Here is a 15,016-nt window from a genome sequence, read left to right on the forward strand (position 1 = left end):
AATCGATCAATCGGACTTTCGGGTAAAATTGTTGAGCGTTCGTGGGATATTTCTTTAAGGACCCCTCCATTTGGGGGTCCAATAATGGAGGGGGGTTCTCCAAAAATTTAAAGTAAATCAAGCAAGACTGAAGTCAAGGTATTAAAGTCAATCAAGTAAGACTGAAGTCAATTAAGCAAGACTGAAGTCAAGATATTAAAAGTCAATCAATTAAGACTAAAGTCAAAACATTAAAAGTCAATCAAATAAGATCAAAAGTTATAATAGAATTCTAATTAAATAATAACTCTATCTAATAGAGTTCTAACTTAAAAACAATTCTACCTAAAATAATTTTAATTAAAACATAATTCTACCTAAAACAATTTTAACTAAAACACAACTCTAATTAAAAGAGCTATAATTAAACACTAATTCTATCCAAATCAACCCCAAAAAAAATCTATAAATAGAGGTGCTCACACCCTATTTTCGTATCAAATCATAAACCCTAAGAGAAGTAGGTCTAGAAGCTCTCCTAACCCCCCATAAACCCTAGTTTTGGAGGCCCAATTCCTTACCTAACATCCCCCCTTCAATTTTAGTCTAGAAAACACCTAAAATCTCTCCAAAAACACCCCTAAATCCGCAACAAACTTTAAGAGTTCAGATCCAAAAGCAAGGAGATACCTCGATCTTGAAGATCCGAAATCAAATCAGGAGACAGAACGAAGCAAGGGAGTACGATACAAGAAGCTATTTTTGTTAGATCTGATGGAATAAAATCCTTGCTATCGGAAAGGTATGAAATTTTTTATTTTTATTTTTATCTAGGTTTTTAGCAATGTGATATATTTGGGAAGTTAGTAAAGACCGGCTTTGGCCGGGCGGGGTTGGTGCCTAACACCTTCCAATCCCGTAACGTGATCCCCGAACTCTTTTTCTCTTTCGTAGATTAGTTTGTCTTTTTTTAAGTCAGTTTGGTTCCTAGACCTTAACAACTAGGTGGCGACTCCCAAACCTCAAGGGTCAAAAGCAGATCCGCGCACCTCGCGGATCGAGGGCGCTTTCACCATCAGAAGACCCCTACAAGTCGACAAAACCTGGACTATGTTTGGTAGTACTTTTGTAAAAACATTTAATTGATAATAACTTTTGTAATAGTTATTTTCAACAACATAAATTCATATGGTAGTACTAATAATAAAAGTATTTAATTGATTGAGTTTGTTTTTCAAATATAGAAAGTTGTGAAGATGGGTATTGAACTAAAGATTTACAACATTTGACAACATTCCAAAAAGCATTTTACACTAACAATAGATATTCGAATAGAGGGTACATAGGTAGTTGCATCTCAATAGAAAAATAATTTTCTTACCTACTTAGTAAGTTTTAAGTCTTATTAAGGGTTCTAGAGGTTGAATGGATTAACACGTTGGCAATCTAGCACCACATCCCTCTAGATTTCATGGAAAAACTCATAAAAAATAAATCAATCAATCAAAAAAATATTTTTTGGAGCTTGATCTAAGGTTTTGAAAATGGATGGTTATCGAACTTCCACAGAACACAATGAAAAATAACAAAAAAAAAATTTGTATTTTTTGTTTTTCGAAATTCATATAATTGTCTACTGTACAACTTTGTCCTATCGGATCATGTTTGGATGCTATAAGGTGAGCTCAACAACCCTTAGTAAGAGCTGGAATTTTACTAAGTTAGTAAGGCTAGTTGGACTCATCTCATTATGTAATACGTCTTTATTTTTTTCACTCCATGAGTTTCAATCACACATTTTTCACTGTGATGGAGTGGGAAAAATTACTTCCCCGATAAGTTAAAAAGTAGAAGTCACTCAATTGTGACTTCTACTTTAAGAGTTTATTTTTAATAAACTACTTATTTAAATATTTTTTTTAATTTTTTTAACCAAACATGATTTTACAATTTTTTTTTCTACTCTTTCACCTTAAAAGTCATAGAAGTACTGTGAAAAAGTTTTACCAAACATAACCTTTTGACTTATTAAATATCTTCAACTTGTTTTCAATCCATCATCTTCGACCTTTTGACAAAAAATATACCTTTGGTTTTCTTTCACAAACATGTATCTTAACTATCATACAAGCCTTATATTGTTTCGATCGATAATTCTGCTTTTAATGAGATCCGTAACTCAGTATTTTCATGAATTTAGTGATAGAAGCTTGTAGCTTCTTTGTATATATTGATAATTACATTGATGTTTTGGACATTAATTTCATATCTTTCAAGTTTTCGATTTCTCACAAATGTTGGAAGTACCTCTCAAGTATTACCAACCAATAATTCAAATCCAAAAAATGCTTTTAAGCACAGAAACGCTCTCAAAATGCAAAATTATTATACATGTGGGAATAGAACCACATGCTCTCTTTTTGAGTTTAAAAGAGTATGTTATTTAATGATGATTAGCCTTAACTTTCCAAAATTGATGTAAAAAGTAGCTATTAATATTTAGTTAATTACAAAGAAAAAAATATGTTAGGAAATGTAGATTCATGAGAAGGTACACATATATGAACAATAATCTCGACATTAAAACACAAAATCAAACTGTAAAAATCATGGAATACATGGATTTCGTGTTTTAATGATCAGTTATGCGGATTTATATATGATGAGTTCATGAGTCAATCCCAACCTTTACAACACATTGATATTGGAGTTGTTCACCAGAGATTTTCACTTTATCGAGTGGGTGATGTAGGCATACCCCTCCACGATTTGGTCAATAGTTGAGATACCCGTGTTTTCGATCCAATCACATTCCACTCTTGACCTTGGTCTTTTCTTATGGATTAATAATAAAAAACTTAAATGCCATCATTTTCAACATCCGGGAGAAAAACTCCCTTGATTTTCTCCCCCTAAATCATCTCTTCAAGATCTTCAACCTCAGTTAATCATTTCTAACCTGTTTGACCTTACCTTCAACCCATCTATTTCAACTTCATCTTAAACCTTTATAAAATGCCCTCGATTTTTCTACCCAGAATTCCATTGTCGTCAAAAATTACTGATTTGAGGTAGAAAAATGAAGGGTTTTTGGCAAAAGGTAGAAGAAAAGGGTATACAAGTCATTTTCTATTAATCTATCACAGAACACCAAAGTCAATGGTGCATGCCATCAGCTTGAAAATACAGTAAGCATGGCAAATATTCACCAAAATGTCGTGGAGGAATGTGCCTTAATTATCCTTCTCAAGTTCTGGAGATCTCATAATCTTTAAAGCATCATGAAAGAGGAAAAATACAAGCCTTCAGAAAGGGTGACTCTCAAGCTACTAAAAACTCCTTAATCTATTTTGAAGTGCTGCCATGTCAGCATTATCACGATTTTGTAGTTTTTTTTGGGTCACTTTTGCTTGGTCAACAGATCACATACCGAAATGAAATATCAAGGATTGCAAGCATTTGCAAGAGCTCTCTCCCGAGGCAATAAACTAAGAAAATTCAATTGAGATGGTTTGGGTCACATATGGAATGAAGGCTGATTACCTGATGAGTGCTTATTTACTTGTCTCATTTAGCTACATACTATAACAATGGGGTTTTGGATGAAGTGATGAGCTATAAAGTACAAAGGAGAGGTGGGGTTAGAGAAAAAGCAATAGAAAGGTCACTTTTAAGAAGAACTCAAGATTTCCTATCCACCTATTATGGGACTGTTGGTTATCAAAGGAGGTCGAAGTAATGAGACTTTGTTGGTGAATACCATTGAGTATGTCAAGGCTGAAGGAGTTTCTGCAACAATGACGGGGATGTGTGTATTAGTATTTGAAATTGATATTAAGTGACACATTTCACCTCACAAATCCGATATGCTGACACATTAGTACTATTTATAGCATATGGAGTGAAGAAATGATGAAAGAATCATGGCAACACATTCATAAGCAATCAAACTATCACAAACAACCATATAGAGTGAGGAAATGTATGCCCATAGCATTTTGTTACACTGGCTTGTGTATCTAGGGCAAAACACAGTTGTAATTTAACCTCGCAATTCTTTAGAAACTCCTTGGGCCACACAACTCGGGCTCTCATTTTTTTTTTCCTTGGCAAATGTCTAATGCAAGGGTTTTGGGGGCAAAAAAAAGAGTATAAATTGTAAAATGATACAAAAAAAAAGTCGGTCTCATTCCTTGCAATAACAGAAGACGTTACTCTAGTTTAAACACAGTGGAATGGAGGAACATGATTTGTTTATCCTTCGGATAACGCTTTGATGATGATTATTCTTCAGAAAAAAAAAATTCTCATTTCTTACCTACATTCATATTTGTAATCAGAAAACATCACAGATGAAAATCAAATAGAGTATAAGAAATTTGATTTTGTATATACACACGTTTCAATGATCAGGGTACCCAAAAAAAAAACCAAAAAAGAATAATCGTTATCTAGCATGCAATAAAACAAGGTTCCCAACATTCCGCATAACCTAATAATCAACTCACAAAATTTTGACATATTCACCACTAGCCATTTTTACCCAAAAAGAAAAACAAATTTGGGGATAAGAGAGTCTTCATCTTTTGATCATGCAAGCACATTATGAACATGTATACCGCAAATGATTATAAATGAATATGAAGATGAGAAAGCATCCCCAGAAATCTGGAAGGCCTCAAGATTCATTTATTAGAGATTGCAACTCTTGTCGGAAGGCTGGAACTTTGTTTGCTTCTATAGCCATGACCAGTCCTGTTAGCTTGTAATTCTTTAACTGCAATAACAATTATTAGCAACAAATAAGTACACACTGGTAAGCAACCATGATTAAGATGAGGTATATATTAGAAAACAATTCTCAATTCTGTGCTAGTTATTAAGATCATACATTTCCTGAAAGGATCCAAGTATAATTAATGGAGGTCTGGGAGGTGTCGGGCTGTTATTACTGTCGTTGAATCTTTCTAGAGCTCAGAATATACATATTAATCTCACCCTTGAGAAAGATATGGAATTTATAGGGAACTGTGGCCAAGTGGTTAAGGCATGAGTTCGCAAAACTTCTATTTGTTGGTTCTGTCACCTTGAGAGGATTCAACAATGTTCACAGCCTCTTTATTGTAAATCAACATTGATTAACACACATCTTGGGGTGCTGTTAGTAAAAGCCGGTAAGGCAATAGAAGCTCATATTTTGTTCCACTTACCCATCTAACTGAGATCTAATGGAAGCTTCAAAAACAATTGTAGCTTGTTGGGTGGTCTTTTTTTTGCTAGGCAAGCAAGGGGCCAGCAAAAGTGAAGATAGGTTCAACGGGATTTGAACCTAGGTCGTGGGATCAAACCAGCTCAAGCCTTACCAACTTACCTAAGTTGGCACCTTCACTTGCTTGGTGGTCTTTAGCATTGTAAGAAGAACCGGTTGTGATCATTTTCTGTGGTTGACTATTCCCTGCTTTTTATTCAGGCCTACATGAAGCATGAAATGCAAATAACACTACAACATACCTCATGCGTTGCAACCAGTTGGGTGCATAGAGGAAAGCTAAAGGACCACGAGCTGAGCTGAAATGGGTTTAAAGAAGAATTAAGTAAGCAAGTTTAGCACAAAATACAATTTCAGGAAAGAAAAAAAAAAAGAACTGACCTTATGAAAAATTTCATCCTCAGGCTTAATATATATTAGTGGTTCACTGGTGCAACTTTTTAATGTCCCTTTTTGTTGATCTGCCTTCTGATGCTGCAGAGAGAAGAAATGTATTATTAGAGCTAAGTTGTACGTTAAGAATATAAACATAATTAATCAAGAAAGAATATAAAAACGGAAAAAAAATTAAATAAATAAAATAGTATACCTTGTAGATTTTAGTAGGTAGTAGATAAAACTTAAAGCGGAAGGACTCCCGAAGCTCCTCTGTTGGCTTTAAGAAATTAAACAACAAAGAATAAATTTCTTTTATGGATGCCATCTCTATTAAAATGAAACATCTCCCAACATGCCAAACTAAATTCTCAACTAACCTCGTCTTCAGTTGCCCATGAAACTTCATCAAAGAGGGCATCATAGAGTGGAGGCAAGAGTTGAGGAGGAAGATTCACTACACGCTGAGAGACCAAGAGCCCTACATTTTGTGCTTGATCTTCCAAAAGTATTCTAAGGTCACCTATAACATTATTCTCCTTACATACTTTAAGCAGGAATTCCTTAATCTCTATTATACATTTATGATCCTGGTACGTAACAAAACAAAAGAATCTGAATCAATTAACATGACTAGCGGCACTAATGACAGATTTGAAAAGATGTAATGCTTGCCTTGTATCGTCCCAAGTTAAGGGCAGTAACAACAGCGAATAGTCCATCATCTTCTGCATCCTCTATTTTAACTACCGTACCAACCGTGGTCTGACCCAATATCAAATCAACGAAATCACTCAGATCCCATTGTTTATCATCAAGGTAAGACTGCAACAATATCTTCACTCCATGGAAATCATTGGGTTTGGGATCAAAAAAGGCAAAATCTGCTTGGACAATCTCCTTCGAAAGAAACACACTTGATGAGAACAATGAGATTAAATTGATGAATTTTTCAAAACACCAAAATAAGTTATGTTTATTACTTACTTCGTTCTCTTCATCACTAGAAGATTGGGACTTTTTGTTCTTCTCTTTCATAGTTCGTTTACTAAACCCGTTCCCTAGAAGTAAACATTTTGATAGAAACTATATAAATTTACTCATTTTTTACAACTCGCAAAATTGGGTCCGAAACCATAGATCAAAACAACTCGTGCAGCCAAAGTAGAGAATTTTAATTGGATGGTGATACCTTGGGATTCAGAAGGAACTTCTATATCCAACTTGGAAGAACTTGGCTTCTTGAGCTTATTAGTAGAGGCAACTCGGGCGATAGAACGAGCAAAGGCGGAGAAGGCAAAAGGCCGAGGTTTCGAGAAGATCTGTGGGCATCTTATTGGCCGGCGGGGCATAGCTTCTTCTTAGGAAGATCTGCAACACATAGTAACCAAGTTCAAATTCGGTAACTATCAGTGGAGATTCAATTCGGTTAGGATAAGTTCGGAGATAATACAAATGTTGTTTTGGTTTTCTTTCGAAAACCCATCATCTTAAACCTCCCTAAAAACCTTATTATCTTGATCTTAAAATTTGAATGTCGAAGAAAATAAAATTTTGAGGATCAAGGGTAAAAATGTTACCAAATATTCAGTGATTAATCGATAAATTGTTGATTAATTCATCAATTTAATCAATTGGTCCCTTATTCAAAGAATTTTACAAATTAAAAAAAATAATAAAAAATCCTTACTGATCAAGGAGTTCTAAGTGTTTTAAGGTCATCTTACAATGGTAGTTGTGCATCCACCATAGAATTTTTATTGGAATGTCAATGGTGACCAGAGAAAGCTCAGAAATGGTAAATAAATCAAACAAGAACAATACCTCTCGTTTGAGACTTTTATCAAACAATTTGAGTGCATCAAGGATCTCTATTAATAAAAACACAAATGAAACAAACTAATAGATATAATCTTCAAAAGACCCTGGAAGGAATGATTTTTAAAACCATACATAATAGAAGAAGAAGGAGAAGGTAGTAGTTTACTTTGGTGAGTTGGCATGGGATCATTGATAAAGAGCTTTGGTTTTGAGCATAATTACCTTTCAACATTGCAAACGGCTGCCACTACTGTCGTTTGAAGAGAACTTTGTTGAAGCATGCTCCTTATTAGGGTAATTTTTAGACATGCCCCTCCACGTTTTGGTTAATATTAGAGATATCCCTCTATGTTTTCAAATTGATGACATGCCCCATTGACCTAGGTCTTGTTCGAGAGACTAACATAAATGCCCTCATCTTCAAAATTTAGGCAAAAATTCCCTTGATTTTCACCTTAAAAAACCAGTGGTGTCATGTAGCCATGTAGGGGTGCAACATGGTCCGGTTCAAACCGAGAACCGAACCAAACCAAACCAAACCAATGGCTTTGGGTGGTTTGGAATAAGTTGTGGTTTTATTCTGGGCTAATAAAATGGAGAATCGATCAATTTGGTTCAATTCTCGATTCAAGACTTGTATAGAACCGAACCAAACCGAGAATTGAACTCTAAATGACTTACTACCTTTTAAGGATTTAGGATAGAGATTGGAAACCTTTTTATTATGAATAAATCAATTACTTTTTTTTAATGAATGGATTAATGACTCATTATATGAAATTTCATGTTCAATATTCTTTTTTTCATTAAAAATGTTGCTTCTAAGTAGGTTTATAGGATATTGGCAACCCATACCACCGAACCAAATTGAACTTAGATTGGTTTGCTTTGTTTTGGTTCTATGGACAATTTGGTCTAGTTATGGTTCTTATTTGGTGGAACTGACCTATGCCAGCTCGGTTCTAATTTGACCACAAGGCCAACCAAGTTGCACCCCTAGTGTCAAGTTCAACGGGGTTCAACCTTATTTTAAATTTTTTACCCTACTTAAGATTTTGTTCCCTCCAATCATCAAATAATACTAAAGAAAAAGATATGATTTTTGAAGAAGTAGAAGGTTTGATTTTTGAGTAGAAAAATAAAGGATTTTCAACGAGAGATTGAAGACAACAAATTGACGACATGGTTGAATAGTAAAAAATCAGTTTAGTCTACTTGACCACACTTTATGAGAGAAACATCAAGGGTTCTGGTTTGAGGTTGAAGACAAATGCATTTAGGTAGGGATGAATTTACAGTGGGGACAATGGGGGCACTCGCCCCAACAATCTTTTCTTGAAAATTACAATGCCCCCTTGATAATCTGATATATTTTGAATTTGTCCCCATGTTTGTCCTCATAAACTTTTAGCAATTGCCCCCCCCCCCCCCCCCCCAATTCTATTTGGTTGATATTTGACAGTTTCCCCACCACCATTGATGCCATTACTGCTTGACTAGTGTCTTCTATCATAGACTAATGAGAAATGACCTAAATGCCCTTTCTTCAATTCTCTAACAAAAAACCATTTAATTTTCTCTTCAAATTCACATTCTTCAACCTTATCAAACAACTATAGTTTGCTCCCTCAACAAGAAAATCCTGGCTCCACCTTCGCATTTAGGTCATTTTATTTTAGAGATTTATCGAACATACCTATCTGTTCCATTCTATTACAAAAACTCCCTTACTTAATCAAATGTGTTACTGTCTGACTTACGTTGTAAGATTTCAAATCTTACAAAGGGTTATTGGGCATAATAATGGAAAAAGCTCATATTAAAAAAAAATCAATTAAAAAAAAAAATTCCAAAAGTTTTAAGTATTTTTAAAAAGGTTGCAAAGCATTCATGTCTGCAAGTATTCAACACACACACACACACACACAAAACCCCAATTTCAATTGTTAAATGTTAATGAGGTTTGAAGGTTGTAGGTTCTATGAAATTAGAAAACATTGAAAAGTATGGGGTTTTAGCCTTTTAGGGAAGAAGAAAAAGAAGAAAAGGGGGTTTTGGAATCAATGGGTTTTAAAAAATTTTAAAAAGAAGAAGAATAGAAGAACTCACAAGTCCCTTCGTCGCTTGTTGCAGTCGTGCCCTTGTAGGATTTGGATTGTTAGTCCACAGACCACAATTAGGGTTTTGAGTTTTCTCCTCCACAGTCCAGACTCCACAGAACAAAAACGACGGCCCTATTTGATAACGCTGCCAAGATTTGCTGTCAGATTCTGCTGTAAGAAGCAATTGTCAGAAACAACTGTAAAAAGCTAAAACACTGAAAAGCTTGTTTGATAGTTTTATAAAAATGTTATGATGTTTACCAGAATTTGGTAATTATTGTTTGATATAGCTGCTTGATTCTGCTGTATTATGGTACAATGAACAAAATACCCTTATAAATATATGATTACACTAAATACATTAAATTTCTATTAAAAAATTATAAAAATAATTATTTTAATTTAAATAAATTTATAAATTTTATAATTCTATAAAAATTTCGGCAACATCTCCTCTTCAAAATGGACATATGAAAATTTTCTAATAAAGAAAATACCTACATAATACATAATCCAACATCCACATAACATCATATATACATAACACATCCACATAACAAGTCCGTAAAGACTTGGTCTCTAAAATCTCAAACATTCAATGAAGTGGAGGGTTTGTGGGCCAACTGCCCTAGCACGTGTCCCACTAAGAGATTGCTCTAACCAAATTAATGTATTTTTTGTAGGAAGAATTTTTCTATGGTCTAAGTAATGTATATTACTATAAAAATAACCCTACCAATCTAAAACAGTTCCTTTTGTTACTCATTCATGTTCTTTCCTCTAGGTTTTCTTACTAGTTCCACATTCTCCAAAAATGTGGGTTTTGCAAGAAGAAGAGCCATTGAATCCTAGGAGGCATTTATCTCCTTTAGGACATCGTGTTCAATATAAGCCTCGCCAATCGCCATATCCAATAATTTTGTACTTTTTTGTTCAGAACTCCTGCTCGTGATTTGGTTTAATTCATATAGGATGAATCTGTTAGTCCGAGTTTATTGCTACTTCCAACATGAGCATTAAAATCTTATCATCAATAGTACTATTTTTTCCTAAATTATAAATAAAGTTTCAATGCTTCAAAATTAAACCCAAAAAAAAGATAATGCCTCTACGCCAATAAATGATTAGAACAATAAATGAACCTAATTTCAACTAGACAAAGAATCTCACCACCCAAATTGAAGTATTTTACTACTAATTATCTCTAATAATAATAGAGATTGATAAATCAATTCCTAACAAAATTTTACAGATTTGCAAAGCAAATATAATCGAAAAGATCCCAAAAAACAAAACAAAACTGAATTGTGATCAGCTCTATCTCTTACAATCAAACAAACAAAAAAAAAATAGGAAAAATAAAAATCTGACAAGGTTTCAGCAATGGCGGAGAACTTGACGAGTTCGAGCTCATTCAAAGACGAAGAAATGGGGGTCCTTTCTACGGCTCTGTCGGTTTTTGGAGGTGTTGGTGGAACAGAAGAGGGATCGATAGAAGGTGGTTGAAGAACATCTGTGTAGGATCTTGTTTGAAAGATTTGAGAAGCTCTGAAGATCCAAATTTGTCGAGGAAATTTTCGATTAGGGTTTAGAAATCGCGAGAGCTTAATTATGAGGGCCTTTGGAGGTGCTTGCTTATCAAATGGAGATCGATGAGAGAGAGAGATAGAGCTCACCTGTGTAGCAATAGAGATGGCATCGATCCTCGATGGGAAAACAGGGGTTTAGGGTTTCTAATTGGAAAACCTCGGATCTGATTTTTCTTTGATGGCGTCGATCGTAGTTCACCTGCTGTGGGGTTTAGGTCGAACGAAGAAGTGAGACTGAGATCGATAGGGTTTTAGGTTGTGGGATTTAAGTGGGAAATACATTATTTGATGAAGGGTATTACGGTCATTTCACATGAACCGTTTTTTTTTTTTAAAGCAGATGTGAGAAGCACAAAATCGCGTTTTGACATAAAAAATTGTGAAAAACCGTTTTTCTGAAACGACGAGGTTCTGTGCGTTGTGAAAGTAATTAAAACCCCACTTAAAAGAGAGTTGCTATTGCCACACGAACTTTTACTAATCCCACACCAATTCCTATGTAAATCACCACAGAATGCAGCAATTGGTGTGGTGTTAGTAAAAGTTGGTGTGACGTTACTAACTCTCTAAAAAAAACGCGTTCTACCGATAAATTGAAAATATCTGTTTTGTTTTTTTCAAAACAAAGAGATTTTTGTGATTTAATCTTAAAGATCTCATTTTTTTTTTCAATATATCGCATTTTTTTACCAAATAGTCGCGACTTTTTAACATTTTAAATGATAATCCTCTCAAACAAGTCTAAAATGCGACTTTTTCAAAAAGTTACCAATTTTTGTTACGGTGTGCCCTGTAAATTCCTCTTTATTTTAATCTCATAAATCTCAGGTTAAAGGTTGTAAGTTTGAAAACATGGGGTATTTTTAAAATTGATCAAAACGTAGGGGAGTATATGTAAATTACACTATTAAAAATGAAAACTTCTATTTCGACACCATTATTTCATATAACACCCCAATAATAAATTAAGGTGTTGTTTGTTAAACTGAACAAATAAGTGTTGAATGATTATAATTGCTAAAGCTGTATAAGCACTAAATTTAAGTGCCGAAATTGTTGTCTATTTACTGATCTGAATTGTGCTGAACTGATTCAAATTAAGCGATGTAATTACATAAATCTATTTGTTACTTAATGCTGAAAATTGGTAAATTGACTATATTACCATTTTCAATAGTTGTATGTTTAAGAGGAAATTATTAATAAAATCAAAAAATAAAAATTATTTATTAAAAAAATACTAAATTTAATGAAATTCATCCTTTTTTTCCTTGCAAAAATTCTCTGGTAAGAAAATCTGGTATAGAATTAGCTTATCCTTTTATATACTCTATTTTAAAATCAAAAATAGATAATATAGCTTGCCATCTAGCAAAAATATGTTTTGAAGCAATATTTTTGACATCTTTTTCTAAAACAAACTTTGCTGACTTGCAATCTATTTTTAAAACAAATTCTTGATTGAGTAAATCATCTTGAAATTTGGAAATGCATAAAACAATGGATAAAATCTCTTTTTTGATTGTAGAATACTTTTGTTGAGTAAGATTCCATATCCCTGAAGTATACCTTACCAATTGTTCTTGTTTCTTGTCTGTTTCTTGTTTTAGTATTCCTCCATAACCTAGATCACTTGCATCAGTTTCTACTATTTTTAACAATTGTGGGTCTGGAATATTTAAACAAGGTAATTCTTGTAATCTTAGTTTCAATTGTTTGACAGCTTCTGTGTGTTCTTTTGTCCATTCTGGGGCTTTCTTTCTCAATCTTTGGAATAAAGGTTTTGCAATGATATGAAGATTGGGATAAAAGTCTCTTATATAGTTTAAGCTTCCTAAGAATCTTTGTAACTGTTTTTTGTCTTTAATCTCATCAGGAAATTTATTTGCAACTTGTAAAGATCTTTCTATTGGGATTATTGTTCCATCTTTAATATTATGTCCTAGGAATTTAATTTTGGTTTGGAACAAGACTATTTTTGGGGCTGATATGACTAATCCATTTAGTTTTATTGTATTGACAAAAGCTTCTAGATGTTTCCAATGTTGTTCTATTGATCTTGAGTATATGAGGACATCATCTATATATACTATAATGAATTTTGAAAATTGATTGAAAATATCATTCATAATATTTTAAAATTCACTTTGAGCATTTTTCAATCCAAAGGGCATCACATTCCATTCATAATGTCCGAATAGTACTGTGAATGCTGTTTTGTATCTATCTTGGTCTACGATCTTGATTTGCCAAAATCCCGATTTCATATCGAATTTTGAGAAGATGGTGACTTCATATAACCTGTTTAATAAATCTTTTTTATTGGGTATTGGATACCTTATCCATCTAAGGGCTTTGTTTAAGAGCTTATAGTTGATTATTAATCTTGGTGCTCCTCTTTCTATTTCTGAATGTTTGCGAACATAAAACGCGGGACAACTCCAAGGAGAGTTGCTTGGTCTTATTAGCTTCTTGTTCATTAAGTCTTGTATTTCTTTTTTGCAATATTCCAAATCTTCTTTATTCATTTGAATAGGTCTTGCTTTTGTTTTAATTTCTTTTTCTATGAAATCTGGTTCATAGGGCAAATTGACTTCATGCTGTTTTCTATGCCAAAAGGCGTTAGGTAAGTTTGAGCATACTTCTTTTTCAAGCTTTTCTTTGTACTCTTGTATTCTTGTTTTTAATCCTGGATCTTGTAATTGTTTCTCAATTCTTAATGTGTTTATTTCTCGCTTTAAAAACTTCACCTGTTTTTCTTTTCTATTTATTAAGTTGATTGTTTTGGTAATAACTCTGCCTTTTATTATATCTAGTTCTTTTTCTTGGGGTTCTTCTATAAATTCAAAATGTACCTCTTGATCTAATAATCTAGACCTTATCCCTTTTGAGTCTACTGTGAAGGTTGAATTAATGCTAGAAAGGGTGTTCCTAATATGACAAACTTGGTTAGATTTTTTACCAAAATAAAATGAGTATTTATACAGATTCCTTGGTTACAGACATGGACATTTGTTAGTTTATATTTTATTTTCAAGCTTGAACCATCTGCTGTGGATACTCCTTCTGTGGTTTTCTCAAAATACTTTGTTGGTATTATCCCTTCTTGTATACAATTTAAATCTGCTCCTGAGTCTATTAAGGCAACAATTGTTATGGCAAATTCTCTATTTATTACTAATTCAATATTGACAAACCATTTTTGATACGTAATTTTGTTAATGATTTGAATGAAATGTTCTTCTTCTTCTGTTTGTCTATCTTCTTGTATTAAAAGATTTGAAGATGATTGGTTGAGGGTTGGTTTCCAGGGTTTCTTTGCTCAGAACCCAATAGAAAGATCTTTACAATTTGCAAATAAATTTCCTGATGGGTGAAATTGGGATATTGAACCTATGCAATATTCCCAGCAACAAATCCATGCTAGGAAAAATTGAGCAAAAAAGGTTAAAAGATTGGGAGTTTGGCTTAAATGTTCTGGGGTCATGAAATTCTGGATGAAATATTGAAATCCTTCCTGTACAGGTGCAGGGAGGATGGCTGGGATTGGTCCATATTGGTTCCACCAGTCTGCGAACCAGTTTGGAAATTGGATCTTGATTTGATTGTTGAAGAGGAAAAACCATGAATGGTTATATTGGTCATTCTGGAAAGTAAAAGTATTGAACCAAGCCTTTTGGTAATTCCAGTAATTGTAATATTGAGGATTGAATGGTTGGGACAGTTTCTTCATGGTGTTAGGATTTTGACCCCAGGATGTGAAGGTAAGAATCTTTAGAATTTGGCATTTGGAGTGAGATATTCTACTTGGATCATTTTTATCTGGGGTATGAGTAATGAGAGCTGAGTCTGAATCGACTAGGATGAATTCATAAAACTTT

General features: G+C 33.6%; 1 protein-coding gene across 3 annotated transcripts; it reads right to left on the reverse strand.

Annotated features, from left to right (window-relative positions):
* Positions 1-4,343: 4,343 nt before the first annotated feature.
* Positions 4,344-11,387, reverse strand: LOC147393955 (CDK inhibitor P21 binding protein). 3 transcript variants are annotated; one of them, XM_086454670.1, is made up of 10 exons: positions 11,223-11,387; positions 9,554-9,691; positions 6,816-6,994; positions 6,611-6,684; positions 6,299-6,523; positions 6,004-6,213; positions 5,838-5,903; positions 5,630-5,722; positions 5,491-5,547; positions 4,344-4,756 (listed from the first exon to the last, which is right to left on the reverse strand). In XM_086454670.1, exons 3-10 carry the CDS (start codon positions 6,973-6,975, stop codon positions 4,658-4,660), a joined length of 984 nt encoding a protein of 327 aa, XP_086310796.1. In that variant the 5' UTR covers positions 6,976-6,994; positions 9,554-9,691; positions 11,223-11,387; the 3' UTR covers positions 4,344-4,657. The 3 variants fall into 3 exon arrangements, with proteins under 3 accessions (XP_086310796.1, XP_086310795.1, XP_086310797.1); XM_086454669.1 differs by having other exon boundaries at positions 9,554-9,717; XM_086454671.1 differs by lacking the exon at positions 9,554-9,691.
* Between the last annotated feature and the right edge of the window lie 3,629 nt (positions 11,388-15,016).

Source organism: Akebia trifoliata, chromosome 9, assembly GCF_017979445.1.
Source record: "Akebia trifoliata isolate Shusen 1 chromosome 9, ASM1797944v1, whole genome shotgun sequence".
NCBI lineage: Eukaryota > Viridiplantae > Streptophyta > Magnoliopsida > Ranunculales > Lardizabalaceae > Akebia > Akebia trifoliata.

Bases quoted from the DNA above. Each gene is read 5' to 3' on its own strand.
- LOC147393955 (XM_086454671.1), bottom strand. From the start codon at position 6,975: ATGCCCCGCCGGCCAATAAGATGCCCACAGATCTTCTCGAAACCTCGG. The intron at 6,524-6,610 runs GTAAGTAATAAA...TTTCTTTCGAAG, and splicing joins CTAGTGATGAAGAGAACGAA to GAGATTGTCCAAGCAGATTT. The intron at 5,904-6,003 runs GTTAGTTGAGAA...AATTTCTTAAAG, and splicing joins CATGGGCAACTGAAGACGAG to CCAACAGAGGAGCTTCGGGA.